The sequence below is a fragment of the Phyllostomus discolor genome, chromosome 6 (genome assembly GCF_004126475.2).
Source record: "Phyllostomus discolor isolate MPI-MPIP mPhyDis1 chromosome 6, mPhyDis1.pri.v3, whole genome shotgun sequence".
NCBI lineage: Eukaryota > Metazoa > Chordata > Mammalia > Chiroptera > Phyllostomidae > Phyllostomus > Phyllostomus discolor.
Genome location: NC_040908.2, coordinates 63869247 through 63890649, shown reverse-complemented (window position 1 = coordinate 63890649; position 21403 = coordinate 63869247). Strand labels below are relative to the sequence as shown.

The 21403-nt window shown below is 42.4% G+C and overlaps 1 protein-coding gene across 2 annotated transcripts in view; it reads left to right on the top strand.

The window, feature by feature from the left end:
• Nucleotides 1-21403, top strand: part of TMEM87B (transmembrane protein 87B) — a 51625-nt gene that overhangs the window by 14928 nt on the left and 15294 nt on the right. Inside the window, exons 6-15 of one of the 2 annotated variants that reach the window (XM_028516334.2) lie at nt 488-578; nt 2032-2093; nt 2318-2501; nt 5479-5578; nt 8120-8213; nt 15638-15709; nt 17542-17650; nt 17734-17792; nt 19059-19162; nt 20578-20651. In XM_028516334.2, coding sequence (XP_028372135.1) covers nt 488-578; nt 2032-2093; nt 2318-2501; nt 5479-5578; nt 8120-8213; nt 15638-15709; nt 17542-17650; nt 17734-17792; nt 19059-19162; nt 20578-20651 — 949 coding nt within the window. Of the gene's footprint in view, nt 1-487; nt 579-2031; nt 2094-2317; nt 2502-5478; nt 5579-8119; nt 8214-11299; nt 11372-15637; nt 15710-17541; nt 17651-17733; nt 17793-19058; nt 19163-20577; nt 20652-21403 lie in introns of both variants that reach the window. The other variant, XM_028516333.2, reaches the window with a different exon arrangement.

The following is a 21403-nucleotide window of genomic DNA, read 5'->3' as shown; positions in this document are numbered from 1 at the left end:
GTGGGACTGCTAGTAACTTAGTACCTTGAAGGGTTTAAATAATTTAGCTATATATGGAATATGAGTCATTTCTCACAGTGTTAATCTGACTTCTTCCTCCTACAGTCCAGTTAAAAAAACACACTGAAAACTGAATGCTTGATGATATTTGGATAAAATAAGGGAAGAGAAACTATTTGAATGGCAGTATTAAATAAAACACAGAATGGTAACCTCAGGGGGAAATCTGTAGAAATATAAGAAGTAGAAAATATTAAAGAGTGGAAAAGGCTTTTCTCCTCCTCCATCCCTTCAGGTCTGGAAAGAGGATGGTAAAAAATGGCAGGGGGAGGGTCTTCTCATTGCCCACCCTTCCTTTTCTCTGTGTTATCTGTGCTTTTGAAAAATAACCCAGTTTACTTATTAAAAGTTGCTTTAAAATGTGGTAAACAATTATTTATCTCTATCTTATATAGCAATTAAATAACAAGGTTTTTTTCGTGCTCAGGATGTTGTTGCAAGAACACAGAGGGATGGGTTTCATCTCCTTATCGTTTCATTTAAAACAGAAGAAACCAATGCAAACTGGAATTTGAATGGTACAGTTAAACTGCATGCATGTTTTTTGTCTGCTTTTACTGTATTTTGTATTTTTGTCTTGACCCAAATCTCCATTCTCTGTTAAAAACACATCACTCAAAAATGCATTTCTGTTCATCACAAAAATGAATATATTTGGGGAACTTAAAACTTTATACTTAGGTATCTTAAGTTAAATGGAAAAGTTTTAAACTTCATAGTTGAATAGAAAATTCTTCATTCTTCCAGATTTTAGAAAAAAGCAAAGGGACAGGCAAGATCTTAATTGTTCATGAAGTAGATTATATTGTTTCTTGAAACTGGCCATCATCAGGGTTTAAAAATTGTTGTTCTTTAAGGTTTTTTTTACCATTATTGTGTGAAATATTAAAGGGCCTTATTTAAGAAAAATAAGATAAAAAAACAAAGTTTTTTAAAACATCAGTTTATAGCTAAGGAGTAGAAATGGCATGGCTGGCAACTGTGGCTCCTGGAGTCTGTGAGCTCCCCAGCCCCAACAGGGTCGCCCCTCTGTGGCTCAGTAAGCCATGGTTCTCAGTGCCCAGGGAAAGAGCATCCTCGCTATAAGCAGCTTCAAGGGAACGAATGCCTCACATGTCCTGGAATTGCTTTGGCTATCATTTTCCAGAGCAGGCGTCTGCTGGGCTGACAGTAGCCAACAGCATGTGAGGGTTCCGAGGATTTGCATTCTGCTCTGGTCCATCCACTGGGGACACAGTGGGGAAACTAGGCTCCATCTCTGAGAGGCACCCAGCCTGGGGGAGGGTGCAGAAAGCAGTGGGATGAACAGCCATCACTGCAGAGAGGCAAAGAGCTGGTGTCTTGCGGGGGAAGCTGGTGGCGGTGGCCGATCTGGAGTAATGTGAAGTAGAGCTTCCTTCTGGAGGTGATACGTGGGCCAGGCCATGTCACATGGAGGGAGCAGGGACTTTGATGCTATTCTGCTACCTTGCTGCTGCCCCCTTCCATCCAGGTGGTATGCCTTCCTCCAACACTAGCAGGCGGGGTTGAGCTCCTCCAACACTAGCAGGCTGGGTTGCTAAGTGAGTTCTTCACTGTTCTGGACACTCTGTTTATTATCACTTAGACAACAACCCAGATTAGATGCTTGAGGTCAGTCATTTACCCATTACATGAAGGGAGACAAGGTCCTTAGGAGGTTGGTGACTCAGCAGGGGTCAGACCGTGACCAGTGCAAGTCTGCTGTCTTCATGAGGTGAGATTTGGCCCAGGTTTTATAACCAAGTGTGTACTAGGTATCTTGATGAGGTGATATAATCAAACAATGGTAACTATGCAGTATCTGTGTGTGCTAGGTAAAAATTCAGCATTTGTTAGCTTGGTTTGTATTCCTGGAGCCTTCTGCAAAATGAGCTTATGTTTAAAACTTAAGAGGAAGCTGATTGTAAATTTAACTCTTTACTTTCTTTATCCTACCCTCACTTTCATCAGTTTCTCTTTCTATGATGGGACCGAAAGGATATCTCTCTGCCTCAGATTGGCCTCTCATGATTGTGAGTATGTTTCATCATTTTCTAAAAGTGAACTTTGTATCCTAATTGGAAAGTTAAAAATTCTAAGAGCTCAGTGATGGTAATCCCTTAGTAGCTAGTGCCCTGATATAACCCTCTATTTTCAGAGTCACTGGAAAATAAAGCATTGATAGTTGAATGTACAAATGTTGATTTTTCAAGTAATAGAAAAACTTAACTAATTAAAATTGCTTCTCTCTCTACAGTTTTACATGGTGATGTGCATTGTCTATATTTTTTATGGTGTGCTCTGGCTGATGTGGTCTGCCTGTTATTGGAAGGATATATTAAGAATCCAGTTCTGGATTGCAGCTGTCATTTTCCTGGGAATGCTCGAAAAAGCAGTTTTTTATGCTGAATACCAAAACATCAACAGCACTGGGCTGTCAAGTAAGTTGTGACTTTCTCCATAAACACAGTGTGATCTGTGGGTCCTCAGGGTTTGAGCCGGGCTGTGGGTGAAGAGGAAGGAGGCCATGAAGAGACTGTCATGGTGGAACTCTGACCTGGGCCAGCACGTGTGTCCTCTTCGTTGTTCATTTTCTTCTTGCTGACCTTCCCTCTCCTCCTGCGGAGAAGAAAATCCCGTTCACTAAGTAAGGTTCAGCTGCTGCAACTGGTTTAAAACAACACAAAGGCTGGATGGGGAGCTTTAGGTGCATCCAGTTTGTAGTAGATGTCTGGCTTTTTCCCCCTACCCCCTTCTCCTTTCCCCTCCAAAAAAGAAAACGTGCCCACAGGGAGTACATTGGGTGGTGCCCGCAGCCTTCTTTCATTGCTCCGCCTCTTCTCTCACACGCAGGCCCTCCTGTGACATTTATGTGTGATTAGCAGGGAGGGTGTGTGGTTGGGCATCTGCACTGTGTGCCCAGGCTTCTAGAAGGTAGATGTCAAGAAGTTAGAGAAGTCAGTTAATGCAGTCACTGAACCTCAGAAGGGAGAGAGCCCAGAAGGGCTAAACGCACTCAAGAATGTGCTTCTGAGGGGCTAGTTATAAAGAGCTCGGCCCAGATTGTCAAAGGGTGAGCTTATGTCTATTGGGGTATTTTTAAAAATACTCTAGAGGAAGAAAAGGGAGTTGATCCAGATGAAACAAATCTGGCATAATGCTGATAATTACTGAAGCCGAGTGACGGTACATGGGATTTTATTTACCACCTTCTCTGTGCTGGGGAATGTTTTCATTTTCCCAAATAAAAAGTTTAAAAGGACTCGTACAAAAGAATAAAGAAAGGACAAGGATCCAGGGAGGCCCATGAGAAGTATTACTACTCTACAAGGAGTTTTAGTGACTTTTTTGTGTTTGTGCTGTAACCAAATAAGGAAGGCAAGGTGAGGCTGCTGCTGGTGGCCGGGGTTGAAGTGCCCATGAATGCCAGAGGGGCAGCTGAGCCCCTCTGCTGTTAGAGGCAGTCTCTTACATGACAGGGCCAAGGGTGGTGTGGACTCTGGCAAGGGCAGCCAAAGCCTGTGATCCATCTGCTGTCCTCAGGAGCTTCAAGCCCTTGGTCTGGGATGACCCCAGCAGGGCTCGGGGACAGACCCCAGACTGCTGCCAGTGTCTGAGGAGTCCCATGGAAGAGGAGAGGTGCCAGGAGACTGGTCAGGGGCTAATGTGTGATTTTCCCCGATGGGAATTTGTCACCTAGGCTCTCTTGCTCAGTATTGTTTCTGGAAGGAAAGATTTTAAAGGGATGGGAACAGTGATTGTTAAGACCCAAAGGGAGCATATTAAAAGTGTATTAGGTTGACTTCGTGCCCTGGATTGGTCATGGGAAAGTGGAGTAAAGTGCGTCTGTCTGTACCTCTTCAAGGTGGAGACAAGGTAGAGAACATGAGCTGAAACAAGAGTAATGAGGTGGATTCACGTCTGGTTTCTGGGTACTTTCTGATTCTCTCCATCTTCACTGCCAGCACTCTTGTCTTCCCAGATTTCTGGAACAGCCCCTAGGCATTTCCTCACCTGCAGTCCAGTTCCGGTCTAAGCCATTAACTACATCAGTCCTGCACTTACAAAGTAAAATAAAGCTATCCATTTTATTTCAAGGGTCTGGAAACTCTTTCTGCCATATAGTAAATATTTTAGACTTTGCAGGCTACACACCCTCTGTTGCAGCTGATCAGCTCTGCCCTTGTAACATGAAAGCAGCTGCAAACAAGTGGACATGGCTGTGTTCCAATAAAACTTTATTTACAGAAGCATGCATGGGGCAGATTGGGACCTGGGCTGTGGTTTATTGATTCCATTTTACCCCCTTTACTGTCTTTGACTACCCACAATCCTTAGCTTCAAGTCTAGACTCAGAACGTGGCCTGCAAACCCATGTGATTGCTCCTTCTCTGTCCCAGCCTCTTTCCTGAGCACTCCGCTTATAGCTCAGCTGCAGACGTGCTGAATCTCCCTCCACTTCTTGGAGCACATTTTGCTTTTCTTCTTGTCTTCTCTGTGCTCCCTCATGTGCCATTTATTTCTGTTTTCCCCTGTCTTCCCCCCAGGTAGTTCACTCTTGCTTTGCCTTCAGATCCTGATTTAGATGTCACTGCCTCTGAGAAAGTTATCTGGACCCTCGTCTACCTCCCAACGTGTGGAGTAGGTTGGCTTTCTTCACAGTCTGGGGCAAGATTGTGTTACCTCTGTCACTTACCAGGCTGGGTTTCATCTGTTGCCTTGTCCTAACCAGAGTACAGGCTCTAAGAGGCAGGGATCATAATGTCTCTATTACTGTTATAGCCACGCTGTAGGAGCACAAATAAATAAATGATGGTGACATCCAGAGAAAAGACTCTAGGGGACATTGTGGGTAGTTATTTATAGAACAAAAAGAGGGATGTTGTTTTTTGTCATCTCAAGGGGAAAGATTGAATATGAAGGGAAGTTAAGGTAGTCAGATTTTATGCTGATACAAGAAAGCTGTGCCCTACAGAGCTGATGAGATGTGGAGTGGCCCTGACCAGGTGGCTCAGTTGGTTGGAGCATTGTCCCATACACCAAGAGGTTCCAGGTTCGATTCCTGGTTAGGGCACATACCTAGGTTGTGGATTTGATCCCTGGTTGGGCAGATACAGGAGGCAACCAGTTGACGTTTCTCTCTCCCTCCTCCCCTTCTCCTCTTCCTCCGTTCTTCTCTCTCTGAAAGCAATAAACATATCCTTGGGTGAGGATTAAAAAAAAGACAAATGGAGTGAATTCTTTAGCAGGTTATGAATCCCTTTAACTGAGGTTTTTAATATCAGTTGTATTAGATGCCTTTGAAATCAAATATGGCCAATCTGCCTGAGGTTAGATGTCATACATGATACATGTTTAGGATTGGTGGCAGGACTCCAGATGTACACGCAGTGAGCGGATTTCTTTCTTTCTCCTCAGCCCAGGGTTTGTTGATATTTGCGGAGTTGATATCTGCAGTTAAGAGGACGCTGGCCCGCCTCCTGGTGATCATCATGAGCCTGGGATACGGCATTGTGAAGTAAGTCTGGCTGTGCTGGAAAGATGCTGGACATGAGTCCTGTGATCCGTCCCTCTCTGCCGGGACCCGTGAGGTGGGCGCTTCTCAGTAGCATTATACAAACGCCCGGGGGAAGTATCTGCAGAACTGCTCCGAAAGGGTGTCCGCACACTGACTATTTGATATGGTCCTCAGCTTTATACAGTTCCATGAATAAGCACTGGCTGCTTCCCAGCCCTCTCGAGCAGGTCTTTCCTCTCACCCCTGTGAATCATGGGGCCTGAATGTGAAAGAGTTTATCCTCTTTAGACCATTCTTCTTCCTTCTTCCTAAAACCCTCTGACTCCTAGACCTCAGGCTACCTGGCTGGACCACCTGCTCCATCTTCTTACCAGGGCCCCAGGTTTCTCCTCTCCTCCCTTAGCTCCCTGAGCACTTGCTTCCCTATTTCCTCAGCAGGTCCTCCATTCCCTGTGCATTCGGGATCCTTGGGGTTGATCCTTCAGGTAACCTGATCTTGCCTCATCACCTCTGCTCTCTTCACCTTTATCTCACCTCAGATAAGACGCAAGGCCATTTTCTAGACTTTATTACTCTGCACAGTTGCACCCTCTTGTTTATCACAATTTTAAGCAATTCACTTTTTAGCTGCCACCACCTCTTTCCTGTTCACTTTCTCTGATCTGTCAGCTCCAGTCGCCCTTGGACCCGGACCCGGTGCGGCCTTTGGCTTTTTGATCCTCACCTTCCACTGGCCCTCCCCTCTCATGTGCTCACCTCTTCCGTCAGCGTACAGTCTTGATCCAGCAGGGATTCTTATGAACACCTGGGGCCCTTTGCCTGGTTTCCCTGCCTCTGCCCTTGTCTCTTGTCATTCTGTTCAGACAACAGCAGCTAAGATGATCCTTTTGAAATGTAACTCAGATCTCCTTACTTTCTTGCTCATTTTACTTAATCAAACCAAAATTCCTTCTGTGGTTTTTCTGATGGCTGACCTCCTCTACTACCTTCTCTGTTTTGAACGCTGCCCCATCCTCTGGCTATCTTGCTGTTGCTGTTCCTTGAACACAACACACTTCCTTGCAGTGGAGGCCTCTTCTGCAGACCTGAGCATGCTGTACCCCCTCACTTCTGTCAGCTCTGCTCCTCTGTCATCTCCCCAGGAAGAGAGCCCTGCCAGGACTCGACTGTGGTGCATGGTACACGCCCTCCATCACAGAGCCCCCATCCTCTCTACAAGACTACTCCATGTATACATTAGTATTTGTTGCCCTCCCCCTGCCATGTGAGTGGAGTAGGAGTTTTGCCTGTTTTGTTCCTGTGTGCCATGATGCCCCTGTGCTGTCCCTGGCATAGAGCAGGCATCCAGTAAATAGCACCGAATGCACACATGTATGCGTGTGAGCCCAGGGTTGGTATATTTAGGAAGATTTTAGCCAGGAGACCTTATTTTCATTGGGCTTTTATTGAGATTCCTTCTCAAATGCTTTGCTCTGGGGTTGGGGGTTTGATACAGTATATAGAACACAAGCCCCTCTTGTGGCATCTCATGTACCTCACGGTTCTAGTTATAAATGTCAGGTGCCTGGGTGGGTGTACGGTGGCAAGGGCACAGCCTTTGTGAGCACATCCCTTCACTGCAGCCTGTGGTTTCAGCTCCCCCAGAGGGAGGGCAGTGATGCTTCTGGCTGTTGGAGGGTCCAGTTAGATGGCTGTGGGTCAGAATTCAGATCAACCGAATTAGGCAGCTGGTCTGAAATATGAGCTATGGATACTAGTTTAATCTTTACTTACATTTTTGTTTTAAAATGACAATCTTAAGTATTTTTTCAAAACCACTATTTTCTTCTAATTAATTCTGAGAAGAGGATTATTGAGCTAAAATGTATGTGCAATCAATTTGGACTTTGAAAGTGTCATGAAATTTCAGTTCAGTTTTCGCATTGTTAATTGCCCTCTTTGCGTTTTCCCCACTCATTTATATTTTGGAAAACTCAAACTGTTATTTTGATTCCTTTGAATTTAAAGAATGGCAATTAAATTCTTCTGGTTTGGGGTATTGAGAGAAGGAAGGTAATTGAATTTTGTCTCTTCATATCCCTGCTCTTTCTCTGCCCAAGCCATAAATCAGCAGATTCTGGCTAGTAAAACATACCCCAGAATTGTTTTTAATTACTGTTAGTAAACGAGTTAAATTATTATTTCTGCCAGTGACACTGGGGAGTTGGCCCTTAGCTTCCCGGGTTTCTTTGGTCTACTCTTATGTCCTGTGAACTTGCTCCTGGGCTGTGTGGTAATGTGGATCATATCCTGACATTTCAGCAGCAAAATCCTCTATTGCTTCCAGCGCCAGAGAAGGAGGCCCATTTTCTGGGCCTGTTACTTCCTGGTTCCCAGGAAATGTGGTGTTTCCTAAAATAAAGCACCTCAGGGTGGGAGCAGACTGACCTGATTAGGTGGCGGCCTCCCTGGTGTTGGACATGGAGCCAGTGACTATTCAGATGCATCTGATTTACCGTGCCTTTTTTTTTCTTGTTTCCTGCTTTCTCTTCCCACTTCCAGGCCGCGCTTAGGGACAGTCATGCACCGGGTGATCGGACTGGGGCTTCTCTACTTTATCTTCGCGGTGGTCGAAGGCGTGATGAGAGTCATTGGGGTAAAAACTGCATAATTCCACTACCACCCCTTATGTTGTTGATAACAAATATCTCTTAAGATGAATTTTTAAAGGCAGGAAATTGATACAAAAGGCTCAATTTGAGCTTTATTTCCTATGGAATATTTTTCTTCTTAATACTTTCAGAAAGTAAAAGGCAAGGCAGAGCACTTCCTAAGGTGATGTGGTTGACTGTGAAGGAAGCACTTGCCGTCAGCCCCAGCCCTGGCTGCACCTCAGAGATGTTCATAGTATAAGAACTTACTATTTTTTACTTGATTTAAAGAACATTGTAACTTTTGCCTACAGTGTCTTGGCTTAGATCTATAAATCAGATGACTGTGCAGAGCGGTTCATCTGTATATTGCCTGTGAGGTCACATCACATGTCTGCTCTGTCCCCTGAAGCAGGACACTTGTCCCATAGTGTCAGAAAGCCTCATTCTTCTTCCTGTTGTCTCAGTACACCTACATTCTGTGCTGGATGCACCTGCTGTTTAAGTCTTTGACTCTTGAGAGGGGTACCGTATTTTGCCATGTGTAATGTGTACTTTTGCTCAAATTTTTGAGGGAAAAGTAAGGTTTCACATTATACATGGGTAATACTAATTCCATATCTATATAAATATTTTTAATTCTTTAATTTATGCGTATGCATTGGAAGTGTAATTCTAGAAAGCAATAACAATATCTGTATGCAAAATAATACCCTGGAATATGATAATCAGTTTTGGTGAACTTACAACAAACTTGAAATGAAAGCAGTTGTGGCCAGTGAGTCAAAGAAATGAAACAAAGAGCAATGTATTGTTATCCTGAGTAAGACAGACAATGCTAATTTTCATCCACTTGATGAGACAGGTGATGGCGACATTATTACCATAGGGTAAACAGTGCAACTTTTCTCTTCATGCACTTTAGGTGGGAGAAATTATTGGAAAATCCCTTGGAAAATGTCAAAACAGTTTTCATACACTGTAAGGCTTAGGCTAAAAATTATTAATATGCTAAAAAGCATGGCAGCAGGGCTGCCGAGAGACACGCTGGACCTCCTTCCACGGGGGCGTCATCAGACTGTGAGGCAACAGGAAGAAAAGCTCCTTCAGATGCCAGGACAGAAGAAGGCAACGAGAGGGAAGCCTCCTAAGCAGCCGGAGGTGGGGCAGGAGGCAAAGACCAGGATTCAGAAGCAGCGTCAAACTGGGATCTCTGTTTTGACCAACATGATACAAGAAGAAGGTAAAAGGATTGCACAAGAAAAAACATTGATGACTCTCAGGGACACCTACGTGGTGCTTTAAGTTTATGAAGAGAGGTTTGAACATGGGGACACAAACGAAACTCACCCCCAAATTTCCAGCAGCCTATGAAAATCAACTTTAGAAACGTTTAGAATCAACTTTCATTCTTATGTGACCAACTTTCGAAAGACTCACAACTTTGAGCTGTCCCAGATCACCAGTATGGATGAGGTCCCACTCATATTTGATGTGCAAGCCAGCAGAACTGTGGACATCAAATGAACTAAGACCGTGGCTGTTAAAACAAGTGGTCGGAAGAAAAAACATTTCACTGTTGTTCTAGCCTGTCATGCAGATGGGACAAAGCTGCCACCTATGATCATCTTTAAAAGAACATTTCCGAAAGAAAAGACTCCAAGTGGAGTTATTGTCCGTGTGCATGAAAAAGGATGGATGAATGAAGAAGGCATGGAAATCTTAGTTAATAAGGCCTGGTCACAAAGGCCTGGAGAATTAACTTGAAAAACCAGCTTTGTTTATTTTTGATCACTTCAAAGCCATGTTACAGAAAGTGCAAAAACAATCTCAGCAGACTTGAAAACCCAACTTGCAGTGATACCTGCTGGGCTAACGAGCCAACTGCAACCTCTTGATGTGTCAGAAAATGAGCCCTTTAAGGCCCTAATGAAGAAAGAGTGGACATCCTGGATGCTGTCAGCTGGTAATGATTTGATGCCTACAGGCAGGGTAAAGAAAGCATCTTGTCACCCAGGTTTGTTATTAGATCTCAAGATTGTGGAGCTGTGTCAAGAAGGAGGTGGTTGTGAAATCGTTTAAAAAATGCAGCATCTGCTAATGCTGCGAAGGGAACTGAGGAAGTTTACCAGGATAAGGAAAGTGACTCTTCCGAAGACACTGATGATGTAGAAATTGAAGAAGACAATACTTCTGATGTTGACAGTGATGAAGAGTTCTTGGCCTTCTATGATGCATAAATATCGTAAATTTGTCACCAGTACATAACATTTCTTGCACCTTATATCTGTTCTTGTGTTTTGGAATTATCTGTCACATAAACTTTGTTGTACCATAATATGTTCAATGCTAACAGTCCTTATAACACAAAAAAAACTAGTATCTAAATATAAATAAATTAAAAATTGAATTAAAAAAATTAAAATGAAAGATTTTTTCCCTAAAGTTTGGGCCGAAAATGTGGGTTCACATTATACAAAGCAAAATACGGTATTTATCTTTACGTAATAATGAAAAACTCTGCATTTTCATGTCACTCACAGGAAACTAATATCTACAGAAAAAAACAGAAAAGATAAATATTTCACACATAGATATAGTGTATACATTATATTTCCTAAAAATTTTACATAGTCAGCATTGTAGATAAATGTTTTACATACACTTCTCTGTCAGCTCTTAAATAAGTGGCTAATAACCTATAGTTTATTTTTCCCTTCCACTCAGTTACTTTTCCTTGTTTTACTTTTTCCACATCCTTTGCATGGCAGTAGGAAAGAGGAGGGTCCAAGTCACTAGTATCTGTGGCTGTAGGTCTGGTGTGGAGAGGAGAGGTGCACACAGTTGCCCTGGTGGGGCTGGGTCATGGTGCTTGTTACCTGCCATTCCAGAATTCATTTTGACCTTGTCCCCAAACAAGTTGTTGACAAAACAGATCATTTTTATGTGCTAAAAACAGTTCTGTGAGTAAGTAAAGGTATTTTATATGGCCTTTGTAAAGCGATGCTGTGACCTGAATTGTTTTTCTTCATCAGATAATTCCTGTAATATAATAAAACTGTCAGCTTTTTTTCCCATTTTTATCTTTCAGGGTTCTAACCATTTAGCTGTTCTTTTTGGTGACATTATTTTAGCAGTTATCGACTCCATTTTTGTATGGTTCATATCCTTTACAGTGTCCTTCTAAAATAGTTTATTATAGCACTAAAATCATATTACTTTTATTTGTAATAATAATAGAAAGAAATACAGTTTTGCATTATTACCTCAACACAGGAATTTTAGTTGAAGGTGAAAGTTACAACTCCCCAAATAAAGAATATGTTTGTTTCTTTCTATTTAGTTCAGCAAACTTAAGTACTTACTATGTGCCCAGTGCTGAGGAGGCTTGGAAGAAAAAGATACAGTCTCCGCATTTAAGGAATTCATAGTCTGGTAGAAGAGACAAACACGTAACTAGAAGGAACATGGAAATAGTTGTCTCCATTTTAGAGGGTTGTTTTGCAGACAGAGGAAAGAGAAAAGATAATTCTAATGTGAAATCAGGAAAGACTTCATAGAGATGGTGACATTTAAATCAAGACTGGGAGGACAAATAGGGGTTTAGAAGGAAGAGAACTGAGAATCAGGGAAGAAGCCTTCTAGGAAGGCGTGAAATATAGGGACAGTAGTAGAATGTCCCAGACTAGCAGCCTGTAGGGGAACGTGTGTGGAGAGTCAAGGAAGGTGGGGCCGGAGGAAAGGATAGAGCAACTTGCTCAAGGGTTTAAGAGTTTCCTCTGAAGATAGGAGGTAGAGGAAGTTGAAGCTGCACAGGTGAAAAACACAGGATCTCTGTGAGAAAGAACTCAGCCATGACATAAAGAGATGACTTGGAAAAGGAGAGACTACATACAGAAAGTCTAGTAAAAAGTCATCTACCATGGTCCGAGGAAGACATGGTGAGGGTTAGAAATATTGCAGAGGAAGTGAAGAAAAAATTCCTCGTGACAGACTTGCTAGAAACTGTGGCGGAAGAAGGAGAGAAGTCTCCAGGGAAGACCCACGGGTCTTATTTGGGCGGCTGGAGGCAGCGCTGCTATTATCAAGGTGGTGACCTTGGAGAAGGGACCGGAATGGATGAGATTTGTGCTGCTGGGGAATTAGTGTGAGGAAGAGTCAGAGCTGGTGGCGAAGGTTAGAGAACATCTTTGTACGGGAGAAGATTGCGGCCATGGTAGTGGCCCAAGGAGAACATGTAGACCAGCGAGAGGAGAGGAGCCGGGTGGCCGAGTGGGCAGATCGTTCATGGAAGGAGCACCAGGGTGAAGGGAGGTGGGAGAACCAGGAATTGTCATGGAGTGGGGCCGGGGAGAGCTTCAGTAAGGAGGAGTGGTCAGCAGTGGCCAGTGCCACAGAGGAATTCCCAAGGCACACCAGCTTCCGTCATTGAAGAGATGGCAATGGGGCAGTGGAGGAGCAGGTTTGGTGAAGGTAGGGGCAGAAATCATAGTACAGCAGAAGTTCTAGGGCAGTGTGGGCTGATCCTTGAGGACCCCTCACTGATTCAGGACTCATTTGAGCCTGGGGATCCCCAATGTGTATTTCTGCCTGGTGGGGCCTCTCATGGAAATGGGAGGAATTCTAGAGACACTCTGACCTGGTGAGAGCAGAAAGTAGGGTCCTGCAGATCCCAGAATAGTATTTTCATTTATTTCTTCTACATTTATGTTCTCTCTGAAACTTTCCTATAGATGGGTTTTATGTTTACTTTTTTAAAAGATTTTATTTATTTAATTTTTTAGAGAGACGGGAAGGGTGGGAGAGAAATATCAGTGTGTAAGGGAAATCTTGATTGGTTGGCTCTCGCATGGCCCCCTGGCTCGCAGCCCTGGCCGGCATGTGCCCCAACCGGGAACTGAACTGGCAGCTCTTCAGTTTGAAGGCCTGTGTTCAGTCTACTGAGTCACACCAGCCAGGGCAGGGTTTATTTTTACCAAGGTTTTTTGTTTCCATTGTCTTTGCTACTTGCATTTTAGCTTTGAACATTGAATGTTCTTTTGCTTTCCTTGTTCTTTTTTTCATTTTCTCATCTCTGTCCCTCAGGGGAAGGAAGGGTAAGGGGGCTTGACTCTACCTGCCTGTGTCCTTTCTCCACAAAGAAGCAGCTGCGCTAGCAAACGTGGCACTAAGGCTTTTCTGAGGGCCTCGTGGGCGGTTTTCCCTAAGCCAGGTCTACCTGTTCTTTAATGTCTCTTTGTGGGTTCTCAGTTTGCTTCCAAGTGACAGCAAAATGAAACCTTTAAATCTGTTACCCTTATTCTCTAAAGCAGTGGTCCTCAGCCTTGCTTGGGTCCTGGGATCAACTCACCTTAGAAAGTGTACGGAAGCCCAGAGCCTCTCTGCACAGACCGTGGACGTGCACCCCACCCACACAGGTGTTTGCCTGCAGTGGGGCGTTTAAGAACCTCCCAAAAGATATTCGTGGATCCCTTCATGTCTAGGGGTGTCCAGCTAAGACATAATACTTGATTTAAAGAGTTGTTTCTGACCAAACTTGAGTGAAAATCATATTCTACTTCTGTCCAGAGCTACTAGTTTAGAATCCAAGTTTATGGAATAAAATTAGATAATCTGATCTTCTCAGAGAGTGCTATAAACATAATACCCTAGTAATTTTCATATTCTCTTCATTAAAACACATTTGAAGACGTTTGATTGTTAAAAAGGTGAAGTCCATTCCTGGTTCTACACATGAACCACGTTCCGGCCAAGGGCCGCAGGTCCTGTTCTGAGAGGTGCGCCATGGCAGGGGATGCTCCCCGGCCCTGGGAGGGGGGCAGAACTGCAGCTCGGATGCTCTGACTACATCTGGATTCGAATGAGGGTAATTTCTCTCCTTTATGGACAGCATTGGCTTCGGTCTGTTCCAACACAGAAGGAGCCAGGTTGGGGTGGGAAGTTAAGGAAAACAAGGTGAAAGATTAGTAAGGAACAATATCAATTCTTAACATTTTTAAAGATTGTACTTACTTAGTTTTAGAGAGTGGGGAAGGGAGGGAGAAAAAGAGGGAGAGAAACATCAATCAGTTGCTTCCCACACGTGCCCCAGTGGAACTGAACCCACAGCCCAGGCATGTGCCCTGAGTGGGAATTGAACCTGCAACATTTCACCTTGGGAGATGATGCCCAGCCAACTGAGCCACATCTGTCAGGGCTGATTATTAATATATTTTAAAATATTTTTATTGTTCAATTATAGTTGTCCCTATTTCCACCCCATTACTCTCCCCTGCCTTACTCACCCCTACTTCCCGTCTTCAGCCCTCTCCCCTCCCCCATTATCTTTGTCCATGGGTCCTTTATACGTGTTCCTGACAACCCTTACCTTTCCCCTGTTACTCCCCTCTCTCCTCCCCTCTATTCTTTATTTCCATGTCTCTAGTTCTGTTTTGCTCGCTTGTTTATTTTGTTGATTAGGTTCCACTTAATGGTGAGATCATATGCTCTTTGTCTTTTCTTGCCTGGCTTATTTCACTTAGCGTAATGCTCTCCAGTTTCATCTGGAGCTCCTTTCTTTCTGCTGCATAGTATGCCATTGTATAAATATACCATAGTTTTTTGATCCACTCATTTACTGATGGGGACTTAGGCTATTTCCAGCTCTTGGCTATTATAAATAATGTTGCTATGAACATTGGGGTGCATAGGTTCTTTTGAATTGGTGTTTCAGGATTCTTAGGGTATAATCCCAGAAATGGAATTGATTATTAATATATTTTTAAAGATTTTATTTATTTATTTATTTCTAGAGAGAGGGGAAGGGAAGGAGAAAGAGAGGGAGAGAAACATCAATGTGTGGTTGTCTCTCACATGCCCCCAACTGGGGACCCTGCCCACAACCCAGGCATGTGCCCTGACAGGGGAATCAAACCGGTGACCCTCTGGTTGAGAGGCCCGTGCTCAACCCATTGAGCTACACCAACCAGGGCTAATTATTAATATTTTTAATAAAGATGTTTGGGATAAAAGTCACAAAGAAATCCAGAAATTAAAATTATTTTCATTAGTGTTTCATGGTGAGAGAAGAAAATTTAGTATCCATTTCTGCTTAAAACTGAATTCCTGGTGCTTGCTTTTAGATTGCTGTTTGGTAATTTTCATTACTGCACTGAAAATTGCTTTCTCTGTCTGTACAAGAGAGTGGGTTTCCTAATGACACAAATGATAAGCAGAGAAGCAGGACTCCTTAGAGAAGTGAGTGCTCTCATAAGGACCCTTGCTTCCTTTGCTTTTGGTGAGCTTAACTGAGGCTAATCCTGTACAAATCTACTTCTAAAGTGATAACAGAAATAGCCTAAAAAGTTCAAAGCACAGCCTTTCTCATGAACCCCCTTCCTTTTTTTTTTTTTTTTTTGCTTGCTTTATTTTTTTCGCTGTTTTGCTGCAGGCAAATGACTCTGATCTTGTGCTTCTGGCCAGCCTCCCTCTGTCTCTTCTTGACTCTGGCTTATGCTGGTGGATATCCTTTCGTACGGCAGCAGGGGCCTGTGGACGCTCACTCAGGATGATGGGCCATCTGCTTTCCTAACTACTTCCCTCTAATGTGAGAGATGGTTTAAGCTTTCCGTGCATTAGCAATGTCTTGGTAAGTGCAGGCTTAGGCAGCTCTGAATTTGCTTTTGCTCTTTTTATTCCTTGGCTTTTAAAAACACTTTTGAATTTTATTTACTTTTTAATATTTTTTTTTAGATTTTACTTTTTTTAGAGAATGGGGAAGGGAGGGAGAGAGGGAAAGAAACGTCGACTGGTTGCTTCTTATGGGCCCGGGGACCTGGCCCACAAGCCAGGCACATGCCCTGACTGGGAATCAAACTGGCGACCTTTCAGTTTGCAAGCTGGCACTCAATCCACTGAGCCACACCAGTCAGGGCACTTCTGAATTTTAAAGTGGCACCAGATTTTTAACATAGAAAATTGGTTTTCATCAAGAATTTCTAAAAAGTATTTGTCTTGGTAATGTTTAAGGAATATATAGCACATTTGCATTTTTGTAAATTCTGACAGTAGCCATAATTGGTTGGATTGTGTTATCTTAGACATTGATCTTTTGCAGCATTTTGCTCATTCAGAAAAGTTGAAAAGCAGTTTTGGTAGTTTTAGGTACTGAGAAGTTTTTTATTAGTATGTGGAATTTCAAATAGGAGGCATAAACGGGAAATTTTCCCCTTGCATTCTTTTGCTCTGCTCTGTAATTTCCGTGTGTGGTTCATGATCAAAGCTTGGTGCTGTGCACCAGGAGCAACTCCACTGACAGACGGAGCTCTGGCTCCGGCCCAGGCTTGCTGCAGAGGAGCCTGTGAAGAAGTCCCTTCTGACTTCTTCGTACCTGACAGTAGCAAACTTCACCGGAGCCTGTGCTCCTGGAGAACCACTGTGGTGAGGAAAGACCCTACCCTTTTGCCTTCTGGGAAAAAACGTACTACAAAGAACCTCCTTCTTCTGTAGGACTTAGTGAGACTCCCCAAGGCCCCTGGTTTACCTGTGACAAGGCCAGGCTCAGACCTATGTACCCAATGACCAATCTGGACCAAACTGAGCTGTCTCCTTCCCCCAGGTTCCTGAGCTCTCCTTTACCCAAGCCCTCTGGAAAGGCCCTGCGAGAGTCTGCAGATCTCAGGAAAGTCATTCCCTGACTGGTTGTCCTTCACGCCACCCACTTCCTCGCACCTAAGCTTTCTAGTCCTGTTTCCTCTCCCTGTAAAAGCCCTTTCCTGTGTGATGGTTGGGACTTCACTTCTAAAGATCTTACAGTTCGAACATTCCCCCTTTTGCAATCATCTCTTGAATGAAGTCTCTCCTTTTCTAAGTTCAGATTTGTTTTATTTGACATATTTCAATTTTAATTGATAAAAAGGAAATTGATAGGTGTTCCGATTTCTTAATTATGGGCATGAAAAGATAGAATAGACGAGAAGAAAACAAAAGAAAGAGACAGAAAAGCCCAAGCCCTGTGGGAAATCAGAGCGCCTCGCCCAAGGGGCAGGCAGGTCGCGTGGTTCTGTCCTGTGGTCTGGGGGCTCCACCTGGAAGAGCGCGTCGTGGGGCTTCTTGCATGTGTTTTCCTCTGGGTTTATCTGGTCAGACAGCAGTAGACAGTAAAGCAAAATTACAATAAATCAGTATCATGATTATATAGTATTGGCTCAGGTGACATTTTCTGTGTTTTTATTACTGTTAAGTTAGTGGAACTATATTTAGTGATACCAGTTTTGGAAATGTAGAAGATTCTTATTTTGATTTTGATTTTAACTGTTTATTACTATTTAAAATGTTTTTCCTTAACCTTTTCACATTTTTATAAGTTTAGCACAGACTATGAAGACTCTGAGGCTAAGGAAGAACATGGTGAAATTTTCTTTGTATAGGCACTTTACAAATACTCTGATCTTTGCTGTTCTGGGTAAGTATCGAACTTTTCTTATTATTGTAAATTATTTCAGGATGACTTTTCCTTCATATGTGACTTTTTTTGGTGTGTTTCAGCTTCTGTAGTGTTTATGGTGTGGACAACTAAAACATTTAGATTTGCAAAATGTCGATCAGTAAGTATAATCTATTTAAATGGTTTTTGTTTTTAATTATACTATTTTGTTTTGTGTCATTTTTAAGAATTTAGTTTGTCTTTGTAAATTAAAGTACTTCTAGAGGAGATTTTCTGCTTACCTTGAATTATTTTATGTAGAATTATAAAAACTGTAGTTGCCCCTTCTATGAATCTGCAAAGTTTCTCCTAAATCTGCTTTTCCAGTTATGCTCTTTTCTCACCTTCCAAAGTAGATGTTGAAAGATGATTCTCTGAGGGTCCTGGACCTCTGCTATCCTAGGGATGAGTTAATGAGATAAGAGACTGACGTTTTAGAATTCCTTTTTTCTCCTTCCCTCACCTCAGTATTTTTCTCTTGGAGTTCTAAGGATATCTTTTGGATTTTTATTTTTGTTTTCTAGATCTTTCTGTTAACCCGAAATGTTTATGGAAGGGAATGTTTATAATGTTAAACAGCCCTTTAGAAACGTTTCAAGCATATATGATAAAATTTCTTGTCTCACTAAAAGCAGAACAACCTACTGGGAAAAATACTGCATTGATATTTTTGCATCAGAGAGACTAATGTCAAAAATACAGCAGGCCCTCTTTATCCGTGGGGGACACATCCCAAGACCCCCCAGTGGACGCCTGAAACTGGATAGTACCAAACCCTCTGTATACACTATGTTTTCTTCTCTACATATACACCTATGATAAAGTTTAATTTATAAATCAGGCACAGTAAGAGATTAACAACAATAACTAGTAATAAAATAGGACAATTATATGTAATGTGAACATGGTCTTCTCTTAAAGTTTCTTTTGAATTGTTTATTTCTGGACTTTATTTTTTTCGGACTGCAATTGACCACAGGTAATGAAAACCATAGAAAGCAGAAGCGCAGCTGAGAGGGGACTATGTACCCATTCTCAGCCTGATTCTAATTCTGCTGTTAACCTGCCCCATGTCTGTTCCCATATAGAAAACACATTAAATGATCTCTGAAGTACCTTTAAGCTCTTACTCTTTTCATGATACTATACTATATAATTTATGTTAGGATTTTATTCATCTGATTGGCTATGAAGCTGAAGCACGAATTGATGTTGATTTTAGAAAGATAACATTTCTTAGTTTTTATGTTTCATTTAAAAATGTATACAGACTTAACTGATTGGAAAAATTTCACTAGTGCTTGTGATTGTACACTATTTGAATTAGAAATCTGTGTATTTATATTTATCAGAAAGTTAACTTTTCATGTTTGAATTGTCCTTGTAGGACTGGATGGAAAGTTGGGTTGATGGTGCATTTTGGAGCTTCCTTTTTTCACTTATCCTTATTGTAATAATGTTTTTGTGGAGACCGTCAGCAAATAATCAAAGGTACCTAACATAGGAAAAGTCAAGTTTGGCAAGCATTTGTTGATCACCTGCTACACTTAACACCACGTTTATAGAGACTGTGGGGAAGTAGTCCGTGCTTGTTGGGAGTATGTAGTCCAGCAGGAAGGCACACAGAACAGATGCAAGACCGTGAAATCAGAAATGTGTGAAGTGAGTCCAGGGGGCGCACAGAGGTGGGGTAAGGTAGACTCCAAAAGGCAGCATTTATGTTTCACCTTAAGGAAAGGGGAAGGGCAGTAAGAGACAGGGCTGGGGAAGAGTGTAAGTACACTTCTGGAGTAGTAGGGAAACGAGGTGTGCTTTGGGGATCATCAAGGCATGCAGTGTGGTTAATGATGCTTACACTGGAAAGAGGTAAAACTGCAAAGGAAGGTGGAACCATAATCAAGAAGAGTTTGAATGCTAAGTTCAGAAGCTTGTGCTTTAGACCACATGTGATGGGGAGCCCCACCTTCCTTCACCTCATTCCTCTTCCCCAAGAAAAGCACTATGAGGGGAAAATGTACAAGTATGTACCAGTCATACAATAATAACAGTAGTACATGCCCACATACATGTATACACTACTCTGCACCTTTTTGGAATGTACCCACATCATCCCATGTAGATCTTCCACATTACTTTTTTCTTTTTTTCTTTAAATCTCACCTGAGGATATGTTTATTGACTTCAGAGAGAGAGAGGAAAGGTCGAAGGGGAGAGATAAAGAAACATAGATATGAGAGAGAAACATCAATTGGTTGCCTCCTGTACACACCCAGACTAGGGATCGAACCCACAGCCTTTTTGGTGTGTGGGACAGTGCTTCTACCAACTGAACCACCTGGCCAGGGCTTAATGGCTATGTGGCATTCCATGTTATGAATGTAGCATAATTTATTAAGCAGTTCCTGAATACTAGACACTTTGTTTCAAGTGCGGGGGGGGGGGGGGGTTTCCTGCTATTACTATCAGCAATGCTTTCTGACTGCTTGTTGGACCTAGTAAGTGTGGCTCAATCATGTGCTTTATTTTCACTCACCAGATTAGCAGTTTCCCTTTTGTTAGGGCATGAGTTAAAAGGTGTGGGGAGGGAGGCAGACCTGAGGTGGAGAGGAGCACAGCAGGCAGGCAGGCCGGCCCCTCCCTGAACAGGACATGTTGCAGAACTGCTCTCCAGACTGATCCCTCTCGTTTCTGCTCTCACCAGCAGGGCTGCGGGTGCTTAGGTTCACCGTTCTTCACAATAACCTTTCTATTTGAGCGTAAAATAATTAAATTTTTAATTTCATAATTAATTTATGAAAAAACTCAAAGTTTTAGATTTGCTTGTGTGCAATGACCCTTGTAGCCATAAACTGATGGTTGAACAACCTTAAACACACTAGTAAAACAACTTCTTGTTTATGACATAGGTATGCCTTCATGCCCTTAATAGATGATTCTGATGATGAAGTTGAAGAATTTACGGTAACGTCGGAAAATTTAAGTGAGTGATGTGTTTCTTATTGAATGACCATGTGTATATTATAACAAAGAATTATTGTACCTTTACCTGTGATGCTCAAGGTCAGATACTTTTTTCTTACAATATGTATATTTTTAAACTATTATCTGTATGCTAGATACTCATAAGAAGAGAAGTTAGTAATGAAATTTTCAAGATGATTAATGTAGTTTGAGCTTTTCATTACTGGTTTGCTCCGAGTATTGAGGTAAGCACACCGCTTTTCACAAGCATAGTTTGGTATATATTCATCTTCTTGGTGATTACTCAGTTCCTTTCAGTCACCTCTTCTTGCTCTTTAAAATTAGGCACATCTGTAATTTCCTGGTCATACCCAAAGCATTTCTTACTATGTTTTAGGTGCTAATTTCATCTTCCTATTAATTCCTACAAAGCATTTTATCATTTTACTAATTTTACCTTAATACTCTAATCAGTTATTTGAATGACTGCCAGGACAGAACACGACACTTCCCAGAGGAAGGTGAGAGAACCCAGAGCCTGTGTGGCACCACTGTCAGTGCCCAGCGCGCAGTGGCAAAGTAACAGACAGGGATGGAACCGGAGACTGTGACCCGTAGTTAGCGGAACATCCAGTCAGCAGAGAGCTGGAGGTGGCACAGACATTACACTTAGAAGGAAGGAACTTTAAAATAAGCATTACAAATGTATTAAAGACTCTACAGGGATAGATTGGTGAAGACAAGGTAAATTTCAGGAGACATGGAAACTTT